Below are 14,944 nucleotides of genomic sequence, written 5' to 3' on the forward strand. Positions count from 1 at the left end.
TGGCTAAAAACTCTTTGCTATTTTTTCCTGGACAATAAATCTAGACAACTAAATACTATTTCACATCCCGTCTCTCTCCAGTACTGGGGAGCTTTAAAAGATAGACTGCTATACCAGAGATTATAGTTGTGAACCATGAAACTGGGTGATGGCCAAGCAGAGCAGTTCTTCAAAATTAAATTGACACACACGGGAAAATGATCCCTAGGGTCAGTGTGATGAATTTTATTTAAGACCAGCTGAAGTTTGAAGTGAGAAAACATATTGTAGAAACACTGTGACTTCCTGAAAGAGATTAAAACTTTATAGATTAGCCATTACTTAGGCTCTTTTAGACTTCGTCATGCAAATTTACCAAGGTAAGCTTCAATAGGTCCGTTTGATTCATGTGTTTCAGGGTTGTTCTGAATTTTATAAAAAGCATAAAACCATGAAAGTTTGTGTTCTTTATCAAAAAATTAGTGGATATGTATCTTAACATCCAGCACAGGACATATGTCACATACTACTTAGTACATTAATAATAAAATATTTAACATAAGATAAAGGACAAATTTGAATGGAACATGTATATTTTTGCATTAATATACAAGTCAGTTTATATACTGTATATCTATCTATCTATCTATATATCTATATATGTAAAGGGCATAGCAAAATCATGATCACATTAGTTTAGTAATTTTACATGTATACTAGATAGAACCAAACAAGAAAATATGTATTTGTTTTAAAAGTTGAAGAACTAACATTAAAAAAATTGATAGGAATGATGCAATGTTGATGCAATGTATGACAATCTTCAAAAGAAGTTAAAATTGTATACTGATTTAATTTTTTATTTCATTTTTAAGAATCTGGCCCCTTGTATGGTCAGAATTAATAATAGTTGAATTTACTCAAAGCTGTACTTTTAGAGATGATATTATTCAAAGAAAAGGTTTTATTAGATGCAATGGGGATTATCAGAAATTAATGATTTTATTACTTACTAAGGTAATTATTAGGAAACTTTAAATCACACATGGGAAAGGAAGTAAATGTAATAAAAATAGTATGAAGAAACAGTTTTATTCATTACTTTTACCACTTTGCTAATATTTAGTCTATACATTACAGGAGGTGTTAATAGGGAATGTTAAAAAATTAATGTTTTCATATATATTGTGAAAGAGTAGAGAGATATGTAATGTAAAGCAATAAAATGAATGTATTTTATCAATAACAGCATTTTGATAAGGAAGATTGGTTCTCTATTTTTTCTGTTAAAAGAAAAAAATGTCTAAAGTCATTTAGAACAAAAAAATGCAAAAAGTCACATGATTATGAATACAGAGAAAAATATCAGAAAAGCTTAAAGAAAATAATGTGACATAATTTCAATAATAATAACAAAACGAGATACTATTTCTCCATGATACACTTGCAACAATAACTTTTACTTTCAGTAACCAAGGCACATCATACCAAGTCTAATAATAGGTGTATTTTCCTTGTACTGAACTTATTTTAATCACATACCAGCCTATCCTGAAGTTTCAAATCTCATCGTATGGAATCTGAACCAAACAAATGATAGAAATTATTTAAGAGATTGTACACATTGTTCATGAGGTAACAATATGCTAGTGTAGTAACGATGTACTGTAATTAACCATCTTGAATTTCCCACATCTGCAGATGGAGAGAATACTAGAACAGAAAACTCAAATACCTCTATGATGTTGGAATTTGTTCTCATGGGGTTTTCTAAGAGTCCTCATCTCCAGTGGATTCTTTTTGGGATTTTTTTACTCATGTACGTGAGTATTCTGATGTGCAACAGCATTATCATACTACTAGCAAACCTTGACCCTAATCTTCAGACACCCATGTATTTTTTCCTTAGCCATTTTTCCTTCCTGGAGATCTGTTATGTCACAGTCACCATCCCCAGAATGCTTATGGACCTTTGTACTGGGAAAGGAAACATTTCTCTGTTTGCTTGTGCTGCCCAGATGTGCTTAATTCTTACTCTTGGGGGCACAGAGTGCCTCCTGCTGACAGCCATGGCCTATGACCGCTACGTGGCCATCTGCCACCCTCTCAACTATGCCCTGATCATGAACCACAAAGTCTGCGTGCAGCTGGTGGCCGCCTCCTGGATCAGTGTCATTCCAGTTGTCATTGGCGAAACCTACCAGATTTTCTCTTTACCTTTCTGTGGGTCTAACAGGATTAACCACTTTATCTGTGACATCCCTCCAGTACTCAAGCTTGCTTGTGCTGACACATTTGCAAATGAGATAGAAGCCAATGTGGTGGCAGTGGTTATTGTCACTGTTCCCTTTCTGCTGATCATTGTCTCCTATGGCAAAATCATTTCCAATATTCTGAAACTGTCATCAGCCCGAGGTCGGTGGAAAGCCTTCTCCACCTGCTCATCTCATTTGATAGTTGTAGTCTTATTCTACGGGACAGCCAGTTTCACCTATCTACAACCCAAAACAAATCAGTCTGAAGGAATGGGGAAACTGCTGTCTCTTTTCTATACTGTCTTTATCCCCACACTGAATCCCATCATATACACTATGAGGAACAAAGACATCCTGATGGCTCTAAAAAAGCTGAAAACCAAGGGATGGAAATAAGACAAGCACTGGACAACTCAGAAATGGTATAGGTATGTCAATAGGTTAAAAGAAAATTTTGCTCCAATATTCTTCTGAAATAACAGTTCAGTACAGATTAACCATCTATATTGTACCCAGAATCTTCCTTCAAGGATTTCTGTATTATATTCTCGGTCAAGTAAATTACAAAGATAGAGTGTTACATCAATCTTTCCTTTGGTTTGTAATTGTGTTGAGACTTTGCCTGAATAGCACAAGAAAAGTTAGATGGAGTTTATGTTTTTTGTACTACCAGGCAGTGTTTGTATCCAATGGAAAAGGTACAGATTCCCCAACAATATCCTTTCTCTCCTCCTGTCATTTTTAGATCATCATTGTCTCATTGCAGTGTGTTAGAGCAACATAATTTACTCCTGGGGAATGACTTTATTTTACATGTAATAAAAAGCATTATTCAGGACAACCAAATTATAGTAGTCTTTTAAAAATGAATATTGAGTCTACATATACAGCCTACTATTTAGCCTCCATTCTCTTAAAAAATTACATTAATGGGGCCAGGAATTTATCCTAGTGGTAGAGTGCTTGCCTAGCATGCAGGAAGACCCAGGTTTGATTCCTTGGTACCACATACATAGAAAAAATGCTGGAAGTGTTGCTGAGGCTCAAGTGGTAGAGCTCTAGCCTTCAGAAAGTCCAAGCACAGTGCTCAGCCTGTGAGCTCAAGCCCAGGACTGGCAAAAGAGGTTACATTAATGTCTCTAACATTCTCAGTGGCCTAATGACCGTGGACAGCAATCCTCCTACGTCCACCCTCCATGTGGCTAGGATTCCATGTGTATAACAGTATGGTGACCATGATTTGGATAAAATTGTCTCACTTTTTGCCTGAACTGGCCTTGAAACACATCCTCCTGTCTCTACCTCCCCAGAAGCTGATATTACAGGCATAGGCCTGGCCTTCTACCTCCCCCTCCCCGAGCTTCTTTTCTTGGTGTTACTAGGATTTGAAGTCAGACCTCACTCGTTCCACTGGCTTTCTTACCTGATGCTCTGCTACTTGAGCTGGAACTACAGACCAGCTTTATACTGGTTATTGTGGAGACAGAATCTCATGGAGTTTTTAGCCTAGGTTTACTTTGAACCACCTTCTTCAGTCTTTCAGCCTTCTGAGCAGGTAGAATTGTAAGTGTGAGCCACTGTTACCTGACTATTCTTACTCATATTTTAAATGACAAATTTTTATTGAATGTTCAGTTTCTTGCATACATTATTTGTTGAATGGTGATCTCCTGTAGACAAAATTCTGTTAACCTATTCAATCCTTATAAAGGCTTACGAGCCTGTTCAGTCATCATGAAATGAGATGTTTCATGATAGATTACCAGAAAAGTAAAAATAAAGACCCAAAAAAGTAACTATGTATATTAAAATGAATTAGTAAAATAAATTATTTATTAGTAAATATTGTGATAAAAAATTTGAAAGGATTTGGCATTTATCAATCCATGTCTGTTAATAAGTTTTTAAAGTGATCTTTCTAGTAATAAAAATATGACAATATCATACATTATAAAATAATACATGTTCAGCTGAACCAATGAAAATGTGAGTAACTTTATTTCATGTAGTTTAAAGAACAACAGAGACACTTCATTGACTTGAAAATTATTCTTTGAAACTTCTTATAACATTTAAAATTTATGTTTTTGCCTTGTATACATGTTATTAGCATATCCTCTAACATGTAACTTTTTTGTGGGTCATGGGGCTTAAACTCAACCTGGACACTGTCCCTGAGCTCTTCAGCTGAAGGCTACCACCCTACTCTTGAGCCAAGCCCCACTTTCCACTTTCTAGAGGTTAATTGGAGATATGAGTCTCAGGTCCTTTTGTGCCCAAGCTGGCTTTGAACCTTGATCCTCAGATCTCAGCCTCCTGGGTATCTAGCATTACAGGTATGAGCCATGGTGCCTGGCAATAGGCAGCTTTCATATGTAACTTTTCATATGTGATTTACCCCATATATATGAGACTGTAATAACTCATCATTGAATTATACCCAGTTAAAATTTACAATAATCAGAATGCAAGTTGGTTCATTCTGTGAACATGAATATTTATATAACATTCCAAAGAAAATGTAGATAGTTATAAAATATGGAAATTAACTTGCAGACATTAGTAAAGTTGCTTGGATATATCAAGTGAGAACCATAAAATGATCATTCACTATAAATACATTTGTGCTATTACTCTGAGATCACAGTCGTTCTCTACTTCAACTCTTTTGAAATTTCTTAGCTTCTTGCTCTGTATTAGAACCCTAAATGGTCCTCTCTTACCAGAGACTGAATTTATGAAAAGAAAAAGTGCATGTTGTCATCTGACAGGTACAGTAAGAGTTAATTGCTCGCTGTATTAAACATTGCTCTATCTGTCCACCTTCACCATACTAAAGTACATATTGATTGACCTCTGTACAGTATTGAAAAGGTGACTTGCGTTTTGAGGTATTAAGAAAGAATGATGTAGTTGTTAAAGAAAAGGGTTATGAAATAAATATCATCCTGTGAACATGGTTCTATGAACTTGCATAATCTAGCCTTCACAAGAATCTGAGAAGGTCATTAGTTATTATTCACAATTTAACAATCTAACAAAAGTTAGATTACATATTTTAAGGCTCAGTCTTATGACATGTAACCATAATATTTGAATTGTAGTTGCTTAAACCATTTGCTTTGATTGATGTAACTTAGTTTTAAAGATAAGCTACTGTCTAGTCACTCACTTGATAAGGAAGCATGAAGGAGAATACCAGGGAGTCTTCTCAATAATGGTGATTGTAAATATGTTTAGAAATTTCCCCAAGCAATGGTGTATATCAAAGACACTTCATTTACCTTCCTTTATAATGGAAATTGGTGAAAACTATAGAATATTCAACATTATGGGTTTACTTCCCCTCCATGAAATGATACTACCTGTTGTTATTTTTTATGGTTCAATAAAATACCTGCCAATGTTGATGATACATATTAGGTTAATATTATCTGTCCTAAAGTTAATTGTAGAATCATTGTTCATATTTCTCATTTGAAAATAAGCTAACACACTCCACCGGAAGAAAAGTAATTGCTACACAATGTTCTACTGGGGCTGGGCATTGTCTTGGGATATGGTCCCACTTGTCATAAACTGGAAGATAAATATTCCTTTCAAAAAACTCATTTCTAAAGTCTGGAGAGAAATGTTGGTAATCTGTTGTGCAAAGTCCTATTAATCAAAGTTGTAGCAAGGTAAGACTAATTCTTTGAAGAATCCTCAAGAATATCTATTTGTGAATGTTACAGGATGATGGATTGACTGCACATGCACTCTGGCTTTGCTAATACTCTAGAATTTTCTTAGGTATATATGTATTTGAGATGAACAAGACATAGATTGAAAAGGGTATATTTTCAACAATTATAATAAACAATCATCATCGGCCAATATATTTTTCAAATTATTCCTCTGAGAATGATGTTGATTTCTTTATTGAAAATATTTGATATAAACAATAGTTTGACTTTTTTATTTTCTTATTTTTTAATTGTTGGAGTATAGAGAGGTTGCAGGTTACATTTGCCAGGTGCATAACTTCTCACACATTGATACCCCTTCTCATGTTTTTGTCCCCATTTCCCTCCGCCACCCCCTCCTAATCATCGTGTTTTTCCCTTTCACTTCCTATTTCAAATAAGTAAACAAACATATACACAATGTCCGAAGTAATGAAGTCAGATAGAGTAACAATATGAGATTAGCCAAAGGACAAAAAAAAAGTGAAGAGAAATAACATAGTACATTAAGAACAACAATCACACAAGGGAGGTTTTGAAGGTACTATTAGGACAGGCTATTTCGGGTTTTCTATGTGTATATAGAAGATCATATTATCATCAATTAACTTCTTCCTTTCTGTGTTGGGTATCTTTCCCTCCCTCCCTCCCTCCCTGCCTTCCTCCCTTTGTCTTTCTTTCTTTCTTTCTTTCTTTCTTTCTTTCTTTCTTTCTTTCTTTCTTTCTGTCTCTCTCTCTCTCTCTCTTTCTCTCTTTCTTTCTTTCTTTCTTTCTTTCTTTCTTTCTTTCTTTCTTTCTTTCTTTCTTCTTTTTTTTCTTGTTTCAGATCTTAGAAAGTCCAAAATATAGGCAGTGCTGGGCTTTTGTGGGGTCACTAAAAGCATCCCTTTATTTCACTTTTTTCTTTTACATTTTTTATTAAATAATTTATTAACGTTGATTTTTACATCATATTTTAAATGACAAGTTTAACAAACAAGTGTTCAAGGAGGGAACCTCTATTTACAATCACTGAGACTTAGTATTTAGAATTTAATCAAAATTAGGCTGTTTGTATGTCATAGAAACATATTAATTTATGAAATAAAATATTAGGTCTATAGAGTAATAGGTTTTTATGTCTATACCGTTATGTTTATATTTCCATTACCATGTCCATAGGTTTGGGTATGCAGTTATTGAGTCCTCGCTCTTGTACTCTTTGGATTTAATAGCCACATATTAAGGATACCATGCACCTTTTGTTCCTTAGGTCTTGACTTTTCTCACTCAACATGATTCGCTCTAGATTCATCTACTTCCCTGTGAATGCCATTATTTTATCTTGTCTATTGGCTATGTAGAATTCCATTGTGTATGTATACCACATTTTCTGCCTTCATCTTCAGTAGGGCATCTGGATTGTTTCCATCGCCTGGCTATTGTGAATAGTGCAGAGATGAACATAGCTGAGCAGGTGTCTTTATAATATCTTGGGTCATGATGTTTATGATAGATGCCCAGAAGTGGTATGGTGGGATCGTAGGGAAGGTCTATTTTCAATTCTTTAAGAAACCTCCACACTGCTTTCCAGAGTGGCCGAACTAGTCTACATTCCCACCAGCAGTGTAGGAGGGTTCCTTTTTCTCCACAACCCCACCAGCAACTGTCATTGTCTGAGTTCAAAATCTTGGCCATTCTTGTTGGGGTAAGGTGGTATCTTAGGGTTGTTTTTATTTGCATTTCCTTTATAACCATAGATGATGAACATTTTCTCATATGCTTTTCTGCCATTTTAATCTCTTCTGATAAATCTCTCTTTAGTTCCCTTGCCCATTTAGTGAATGGTTTATTGGGTTTGGGGGGATTAGTTTCTTGGGTTCTCTGTAGATACTAGATATTAAGCATTTGTCAGATGTATTGTTGGTGAATATCTTTTCCCAGTTGGTTGGCTGTCTCGCTACTTTTGCGACTATGTTTTTATCTGTGCAGAAACTTTTTATTTTTAGGTAGTCCCATTTATCTAGTCTCTCTCCAATCTGTTGTGACCCTGGGATTCTGTTCAGGAATCTTTTGCCTGTGCCTATGAGTTCCAGTGTCTCTCCTACTTTATCATGTAGCAGTTTCACCATTTCTGGTCTGACGTTGAGGTCTGTGATCCACTTTAAGTTAATGCTTGTGCATGGCGAAAGGCTAGGGTCAATTTTTAGTTTTCTGCATGTGGCTGCCCAGTTTTGCCAGCACCAAAAATTGAATACACTGTGTTCGTTCCACTGTATATCTTTGGCTCCTTTGTCAAATACAAGTTGCCTATAGGAATGTGGTTCTATTTCTGGGTCTTCTATTCCATTCCACTGATCTTCTGGTCTGTTTTTGTGCCAATACCAAGCAGTTTTTGTTATTATGGCTCTATAGTAGAGTTTGAAGTCTGGTATTGTAATACCACCAGCATTGCTCTTTTTGCCTATAATTGTTTTGGCTATTCTAGGTCATTTCTTGTTCCATATGAATCTTTGGATTATATCTTCTATTTCCGTAAAGAATGTCTTTGGGATTTTGATGGGGATTGCATTGAATTTTTATATCAATTTTGGCACTATAGCCATTTTCACTATGTTGGTTCTCCCTAGCCATGAGCAAGGGATGTCTTTCCATTTCCTAGTGTCCTCTTTGATTTCTTTCGTTAGGTTTTTATAGTTTTCATTGAATAATTCCTTTACATCTTTGGTTAAGTATATACCTAAGTGTTTTATTCTTAAAAATATGGAATGCTTCACGAATTTGCGTATCATCCTTGTGCATGGGCCATGCTAATCTTCTCTGTATCGTTCCAATTTTAGTATATGTGCTGCCGAAGCGAGCACCAATAGTTTGACTTTTATATCACAAAGTTCACTCACAAATTCTATGAGTACATAACACATGATCACTCATAATACATATTTGTTGGTTTGTAATTGAAGCTTATGAACATCAACTGGAAAATCTACATTTCAAAGTCAGATATTGAGTTATTTAATCATTACGTTGACATTAATAGGAAAATTGTGTAATGTGTAACACGCATTTCAATGTTTCTCCAATATAATAACTTCCTTGAAAGATGCTATAATATTTCAGAACAACCTTCATTAACCTATGATATAGTCTGTGTTAATAAAACAAAGAAATTCAGACATAGAAAAGCTTAGTGTCAAGTAGTGGAATTGCTGGGTCATAGGGGAGTTCTATGTTTAGTCTTTTGAGAAACTGCCATACTGCTTTCCATAGTGTTTCAACGAGTTTGCACTCCCTCCTGGCCTCGAATTGATCCCTCCTGGCCACATCCCCTCCAGCATCTGTTGTTATTAGATTACTTGATCCTGGCCAATCTAACTGGAGTGAGGTGGAACCTTACAGTTGTTTTGATTTGCATTCCTTTTATGGCCAGAAATATCAAGCATTTTTTCATGTGTCCATAGGCCATTTTTGTTTCTTCTTCAGAGAAGACTCTCTTTAAGTCTTTGGTCCATCTTTTAATGGGATGGTTGTTTTATTGGAGATTAGTTTTAGAGTGATTCAATTTTTGAGCTGTTGATATATTTTAGATATGAGGTCTTTGTCCATTGCATGGTTAGTAAAGATCTTCTCTCACTCTGTAGGCTTTCTAGTTAATTTGCTAGCTATGTCCTTTGCCATACAGAAGCTCTCGAGCAATTCCACTACTTGGCAATTACCCAATCATCTAGAAACAAGGACATACTAAATCCATTAACACAACCATGTTCATTGTTGCACTATTTACCATAGCAAAGATATGGAACCAATCCAGATGCCCCTCAGTTGATCAGTGAATCAACAAGATGTGGTATTTATACACAACGGAATTCTATTCTGCAGTCAGAAAGAATGGCATTGCCCCATTTGTAAGGAAATGGAAAGACTTAGAAAAAATCATACTAAGTGAAGTAAGCCAGACTCAAAGGAACATAGGCTCAATGGTTTTCCCTTATTTGTCATAATCAGTAGAAACCTTGGGCTCTCCTAGCAGAGATTCACAATAGAACAAAATGTAGATTCGTAGGCCATATAGAATGAAGCTAAATGAAAGGCCCTGTAATGAGTGATTGTTGTCCTTAATATACTGTGTTATCTCTCATCTCTTTTGCTGTCCCCTGGTTATCTCATATTGTTACAGTATTTCTCAATGGTTAGCTGGTATATTGTATATATACGTAGTTGGTTATTTCAAGTCCGATAGGGAAGGGGGGGAAACAAGATGAGGGGCCGGTTTGGGGGGAGGGAAATGGGGACCAAGACATGAGAAAGAGTATCAATGTATGTGAAGTAATGCACCGCCTATCTGGAGAATATAATGTAACCCTTCTAATAATTACAATGAAAATATATAAAAAAAGAAAAACGTACTGTCTTCTAGAAGATTAGGTATAACGTATAGAGGTAAACACAGGGTTGTCTAAATGCAAAATCTATGCACTTTCCACTTTTGATTTTCTGGTGGATTGGAGATGAGTCTCATGGACTTTCTTGCCTGGGCTGGCTTTGAACTATGATACTCAGATTTCAGTCTCTTGAGTGGCTAGGTGTGAGCCACCAGCACCTGGCTAATAAAAATTTTTTAAACAAAAAAGCCCCTCTATGTGCTTTAAAATACTTTTATCATTATAAATATTACTATGTTAATTGCTTGACTATCACATTTGCACACAATATACCTAGTGTGTTTATTATATCCATTGATTTTTCTATGTGCTTAAACAGCATAGTACATGCAATGACTTTTATAAAAGAGGATGGATTTAAAGTGATAATTCTTAAACTTGTGTACACACATATGTCCTTCCATGGGAATGGAACCAAATTTTATTTAGGAGCAGTTATTTTTTTCTGGCTCTATTTCATTTTCTTCTTTTTTCCATATATTTATATTGTAATTAATAGAAGGATTACATTATATTCGCCAGATAGAAGGTGCATTACTTCACAAACATTGATACCCTTTCTCATGTCTTGGTCCCTATTTCCCTCCCTCCACCCCAACCCCTCATCTTATTTTCCCCCTTTCCCTATCCTATTTCAATTAACCAAATGAGCATATGTTCAATATATGAGATAACAAGGTGAAATACTGTAACAATATGAGATAACCAGGGGACAGCAAAAGAGATGAGAGATAACGTAGTACATTAAGGACAACAATCACTCATTATATGGCTTTTGTTTCTATATCTTGGAGATCCTTTCATTTAGCATCTTAATATATGGCTTTATATATGTAGGTTTTGTTCTATTGTAAATCTGAGGAGCAGTTTTTTTTTTGTTTTTTGTTTTTTTTTTTTTTTGCCAGTCCTGGGTTTGAGCTCAGGGCCTGAGCACTGTCCTTGGACTTTCTCAAGGCTAGAGCTCTACCACCTGAGCCTCAGCACCACTTCCGGCTTTTTTTTTCTATGCATGTGGTACCGAGGAATCGAACCCAGGTCTTCATGCATGCTAGGCAAGCACTTTAACCACTAGGCCAAATTCCCGGCCGGAGCAGGTATTTTTTAAGTAAGATTTCCCTGAAGATAGATGAGCCACAGTTCAACTGAGGTGATTTCACTGATCTTAAATCTCAATGTGAGCTGAGTTCTGAAATGAACTGACTCTGAGACATGCACTCTCTTATTCAATAATCAAGTGCAGGAATCGACTAAGGAATTTCATAATTTGCATGTGGACTGTTAGGAAAAAGAATTGACTTTGATATTATAACCTGAAATTTGGAAAACACACTAGTTAAAATAAATAGGAAAATATTACATGTTAAGTGATCAGGAGATATGATGAAGTTCTTTGGAGTTATGATGTTTTAAGATCCACTACTTCTGCCACGACTTTACATTTTTTGCTATAATTATGTTTCACATAATTCTTTTTTGTCTTTTTGTCATTGTGGGTGTTCTACTCCTTCCTTCCACATGGCTTGACTAGTTCATCTGTAATTGTTTGTTGTTTTGTTTGTTGTTTCTAGTGAGAGAGTACAGTATTTTTATAAGCATATCTTATATTAACAATCTTTCTAGCCATCATACTTAAACAGACATAGAAGCTTCTGTGTAGTGGATCCCAGTAGCCTTACATGATATGTCTATATAACAAATAGAGTAGGCATGATTTTATTAACAAAGAATTGATGTATTGATTCAATATTATAATATGAAATCTGAACTAGAGGGTAGGCATATAAACAGTTGACAGTATTTTTCTAGGTCCATCAAATAATGTTTTTCTTTGTTTAACAAAAGGAAAAAGGTAGACAAGCCTGGGGTCTCAGTGCACATTGATATTTTCAAAATTGAAAGGCTGATGCTGCTGATGATATCTCCTTGAGGGTACTCTCTTGAAGACAATGACAGAATATCTCTTGAATTGTGTATACTTTGGGTATTTTTTTCTAATTTGTCAATACTAAACTTTTAATTACTTGAGGTTGTCTAAAATATTCAACAAATGCTTTTTATTTTGGCTATTTATTGAGATTGTTTTATGAGAATTTATTTCATTCTGAAAAAGCATTTTATATCCATTTGACTTCCCACTTGCATTCCCTCCGTGGTCCCACACTATTCTCTATGGATTGTCTTTAGAAATTGTGATGTATTTCTATGGAACTAGTGGCTATTGCCTATAATCTTAGCTACTGGGAGGCTTAGATCTGAGGATCAGAACTCTAAGAAAAACATGTAAGAGTCAAAGCTATGTCTCAAGTGTTACATGTGCTAGCTTTTGTCTCAAATGGTTAAAGATGAGCTTCACTAATCCGGCTTTGGTTTTGAATTCAATTCGTAGGTCTCAGACTCTCTCTCTCTCTCTCTCTCTCTCTCTCTCTCTCTCTCTCTCTCTCTCTCTCTGGCACACACACACACACACACACACACACAAACACATTTACCAACTGGAAAACGAAAAGGAAAGGTATTGTATGATATTGAGTCTATATCAACCAAGCTCCTTTTCATGTTAACCTACTTAAATGTGTACCTTCAGGAGACGAAAATAGAAAATAAGGATTACTCCTCAGTAGGCCTATAGAAATTCCTTAAAATATTTCAAAAAATAAGGATGGGGGCTGGGAGTCTGACCTAGTGGTAGAGTGTTTACCTAGCATGCACGAAGACCCAGGTTCAATTCTTCGGTACCACGTACATGGAAAAAGCCAGAAGTGGTGCTGAGGCTCAAGTGGCAGAGTCCTAACCTTGAGAAAGTTCAAGGACAGTCCTCAGGCTCTGAGCTCAAGCCCAGGACTGGCAAAAAAGAAAAAAAGAAAGATGAATCGATCTCTACCCATAGCTTTTGGAATAGCTGATTAAAAAAAATAAATCTACTCATTTCTTATATAACTACTGTGATCTTAACTAATGTATTAAATTGACCCTTCCGTGAACACAAATATTCTTTTTGCATAAAGCGTATGTAGTTTAACTGTAAGTAGGTTTTCCAGATTTTCTCTCAACTATCCTTCAGAAAGAGAAACATGACTTTAGATTTGCCAAGACAAATTTCACCTCCACTGGTCATTGCCTACTTTCCATATGCTATCACATTACATTTCCTGAGCCAAATTTTCTGCTTACCATATAAAATGCATAGCCATCATGAGTAATATATTCTAAGCAATTTTTCTGAAAGAAATGATAATTTAATTATCTTAAATTAAAAAGCCCTGCAAAAATACATAATAAAAAGTCACATCTTTTAACATTTGTAACCTTGTATTTGCTTCCTTAAATAGCAGAATAAAGATTGTAGTCTATTCATCTCTTGAGTCAATTTGCATTGCCTGATTTTCATTTACCTCCACTGAGAAAAGGAAGAAAAGTACAATGATATGGGAGAAAAACTATTCCAGGCCTACCGAATTCATCTTCGTTGGATTCACAGATTCTTTCCCTCTCAGAATCTCCCTGTTCTTTGTATTTCTCATCGTCTATTCATTAACTGTGCTGGGAAACATGGGCTTAATAATTCTTGCTAATACAGTTTCAAGTCTACAAACACCCATGTATTACTTCCTTAGCAATTTGTCCTTCCTAGACCTCAGTTACTCCACAGCCATCGCCCCGAAAATGCTGGCCAACTTCTTGGCTTCCAGAAAGAGCATCTCTTTCTCTGGCTGCGTGGTCCAGATGCTTTTCTTTGCTTGCTTTGCGGACGCCGAGTGCCTCCTCTTGGCAGCGATGGCCTATGACCGCTACGCGGCCATCTGCAGTCCCCTGCTCTACTCCACGCGGGTGTCTCGCCGCGTCTGCCTCGGTCTCATTGTGCTGGCCTACTTCTGTGGAAGTGTCACTTCGCTGGTGCACGTCTCTCTCACCTTCCGGCTCCCCTTCTGTGGTTCCAACGTGGTCAATCACTTTTTCTGTGACATCCCTCCCCTCCTGGCTCTGGCCTGTTCAGATACCAGCATCAATGAGCTTTTGCTCTTTGCTCTGTGTGGCACAATCCAGATCAGCACGTTCGTAGTCATCTGTATCTCCTATGTCCGCATCTTTTTCACTGTTTTGAGCATCAAGTCCTCAGGAGGCAGGAGCAAAACCTTCTCCACCTGTGCGTCTCATCTCACAGCAGTCACTTTATTCTATGGAACACTGCTATTCATGTACTTACGCCCCACCACCAGCTATGGCCCGGACAGTGATAAGGTGGTGGCAGTATTTTATACGGTTGTCTTTCCTATGTTTAACCCCATGATCTATAGCTTCAGGAACAAGGATGTGAAGAATGCCTTTAAAAAGCTCTATGAAAGAAAATGGATTTTCAAATGAAGAAGAGTTTAAAGTGTCGCTGGTGCTGGTGGGCTCAGACCTTCAATCCTAGCTCCTCAAGCTGTTGAGATCTTGCAGGTTTCTTCATGAGATGATTAGGTGGGAAAAATCTGATGGAGTACAGGAAGACAAAGAAGAAAGCTTGAAAGGTACATGAAGTTCCTTAGAGATATGTTAAAGCTACAACTACAAAATATCTGCA

The 14,944-nt window shown here is 36.2% G+C and overlaps 2 protein-coding genes and 1 non-coding gene across 3 annotated transcripts; 2 read left to right on the forward strand and 1 right to left on the reverse strand.

The window, feature by feature from the left end:
• The first annotated feature begins 1,679 nt into the window (after nucleotides 1–1,679).
• LOC150052740 (olfactory receptor 10AG1-like) lies at nucleotides 1,680–8,813 on the forward strand. Its single transcript, XM_090349210.1, has 3 exons — nucleotides 1,680–2,606; nucleotides 4,504–4,570; nucleotides 8,779–8,813. The coding sequence occupies exons 1-3, from the start codon at nucleotides 1,719–1,721 to the stop codon at nucleotides 8,811–8,813; spliced, it is 990 nt and encodes a 329-aa protein (XP_090205336.1). The 5' UTR covers nucleotides 1,680–1,718.
• Nucleotides 8,696–8,802, reverse strand: LOC150052741 (U6 spliceosomal RNA). Its single transcript, XR_016538211.1, has one exon. It is a non-coding gene; the product is annotated as a U6 spliceosomal RNA (small nuclear RNA).
• A 4,987-nt stretch (nucleotides 8,814–13,800) lies between the features above and the next one.
• Nucleotides 13,801–14,742, forward strand: LOC150052742 (olfactory receptor 5AS1-like). Its single transcript, XM_090348813.1, has one exon. It carries the CDS (start codon nucleotides 13,801–13,803, stop codon nucleotides 14,740–14,742), a length of 942 nt encoding a protein of 313 aa, XP_090204939.1.
• Nucleotides 14,743–14,944: the final 202 nt, after the last annotated feature.

Source organism: Megascapheus bottae, chromosome 16 (assembly GCF_031878675.1).
Source record: "Megascapheus bottae isolate mThoBot1 chromosome 16, mThoBot2.hap1, whole genome shotgun sequence".
NCBI classification, from domain to species: domain Eukaryota; kingdom Metazoa; phylum Chordata; class Mammalia; order Rodentia; family Geomyidae; genus Megascapheus; species Megascapheus bottae.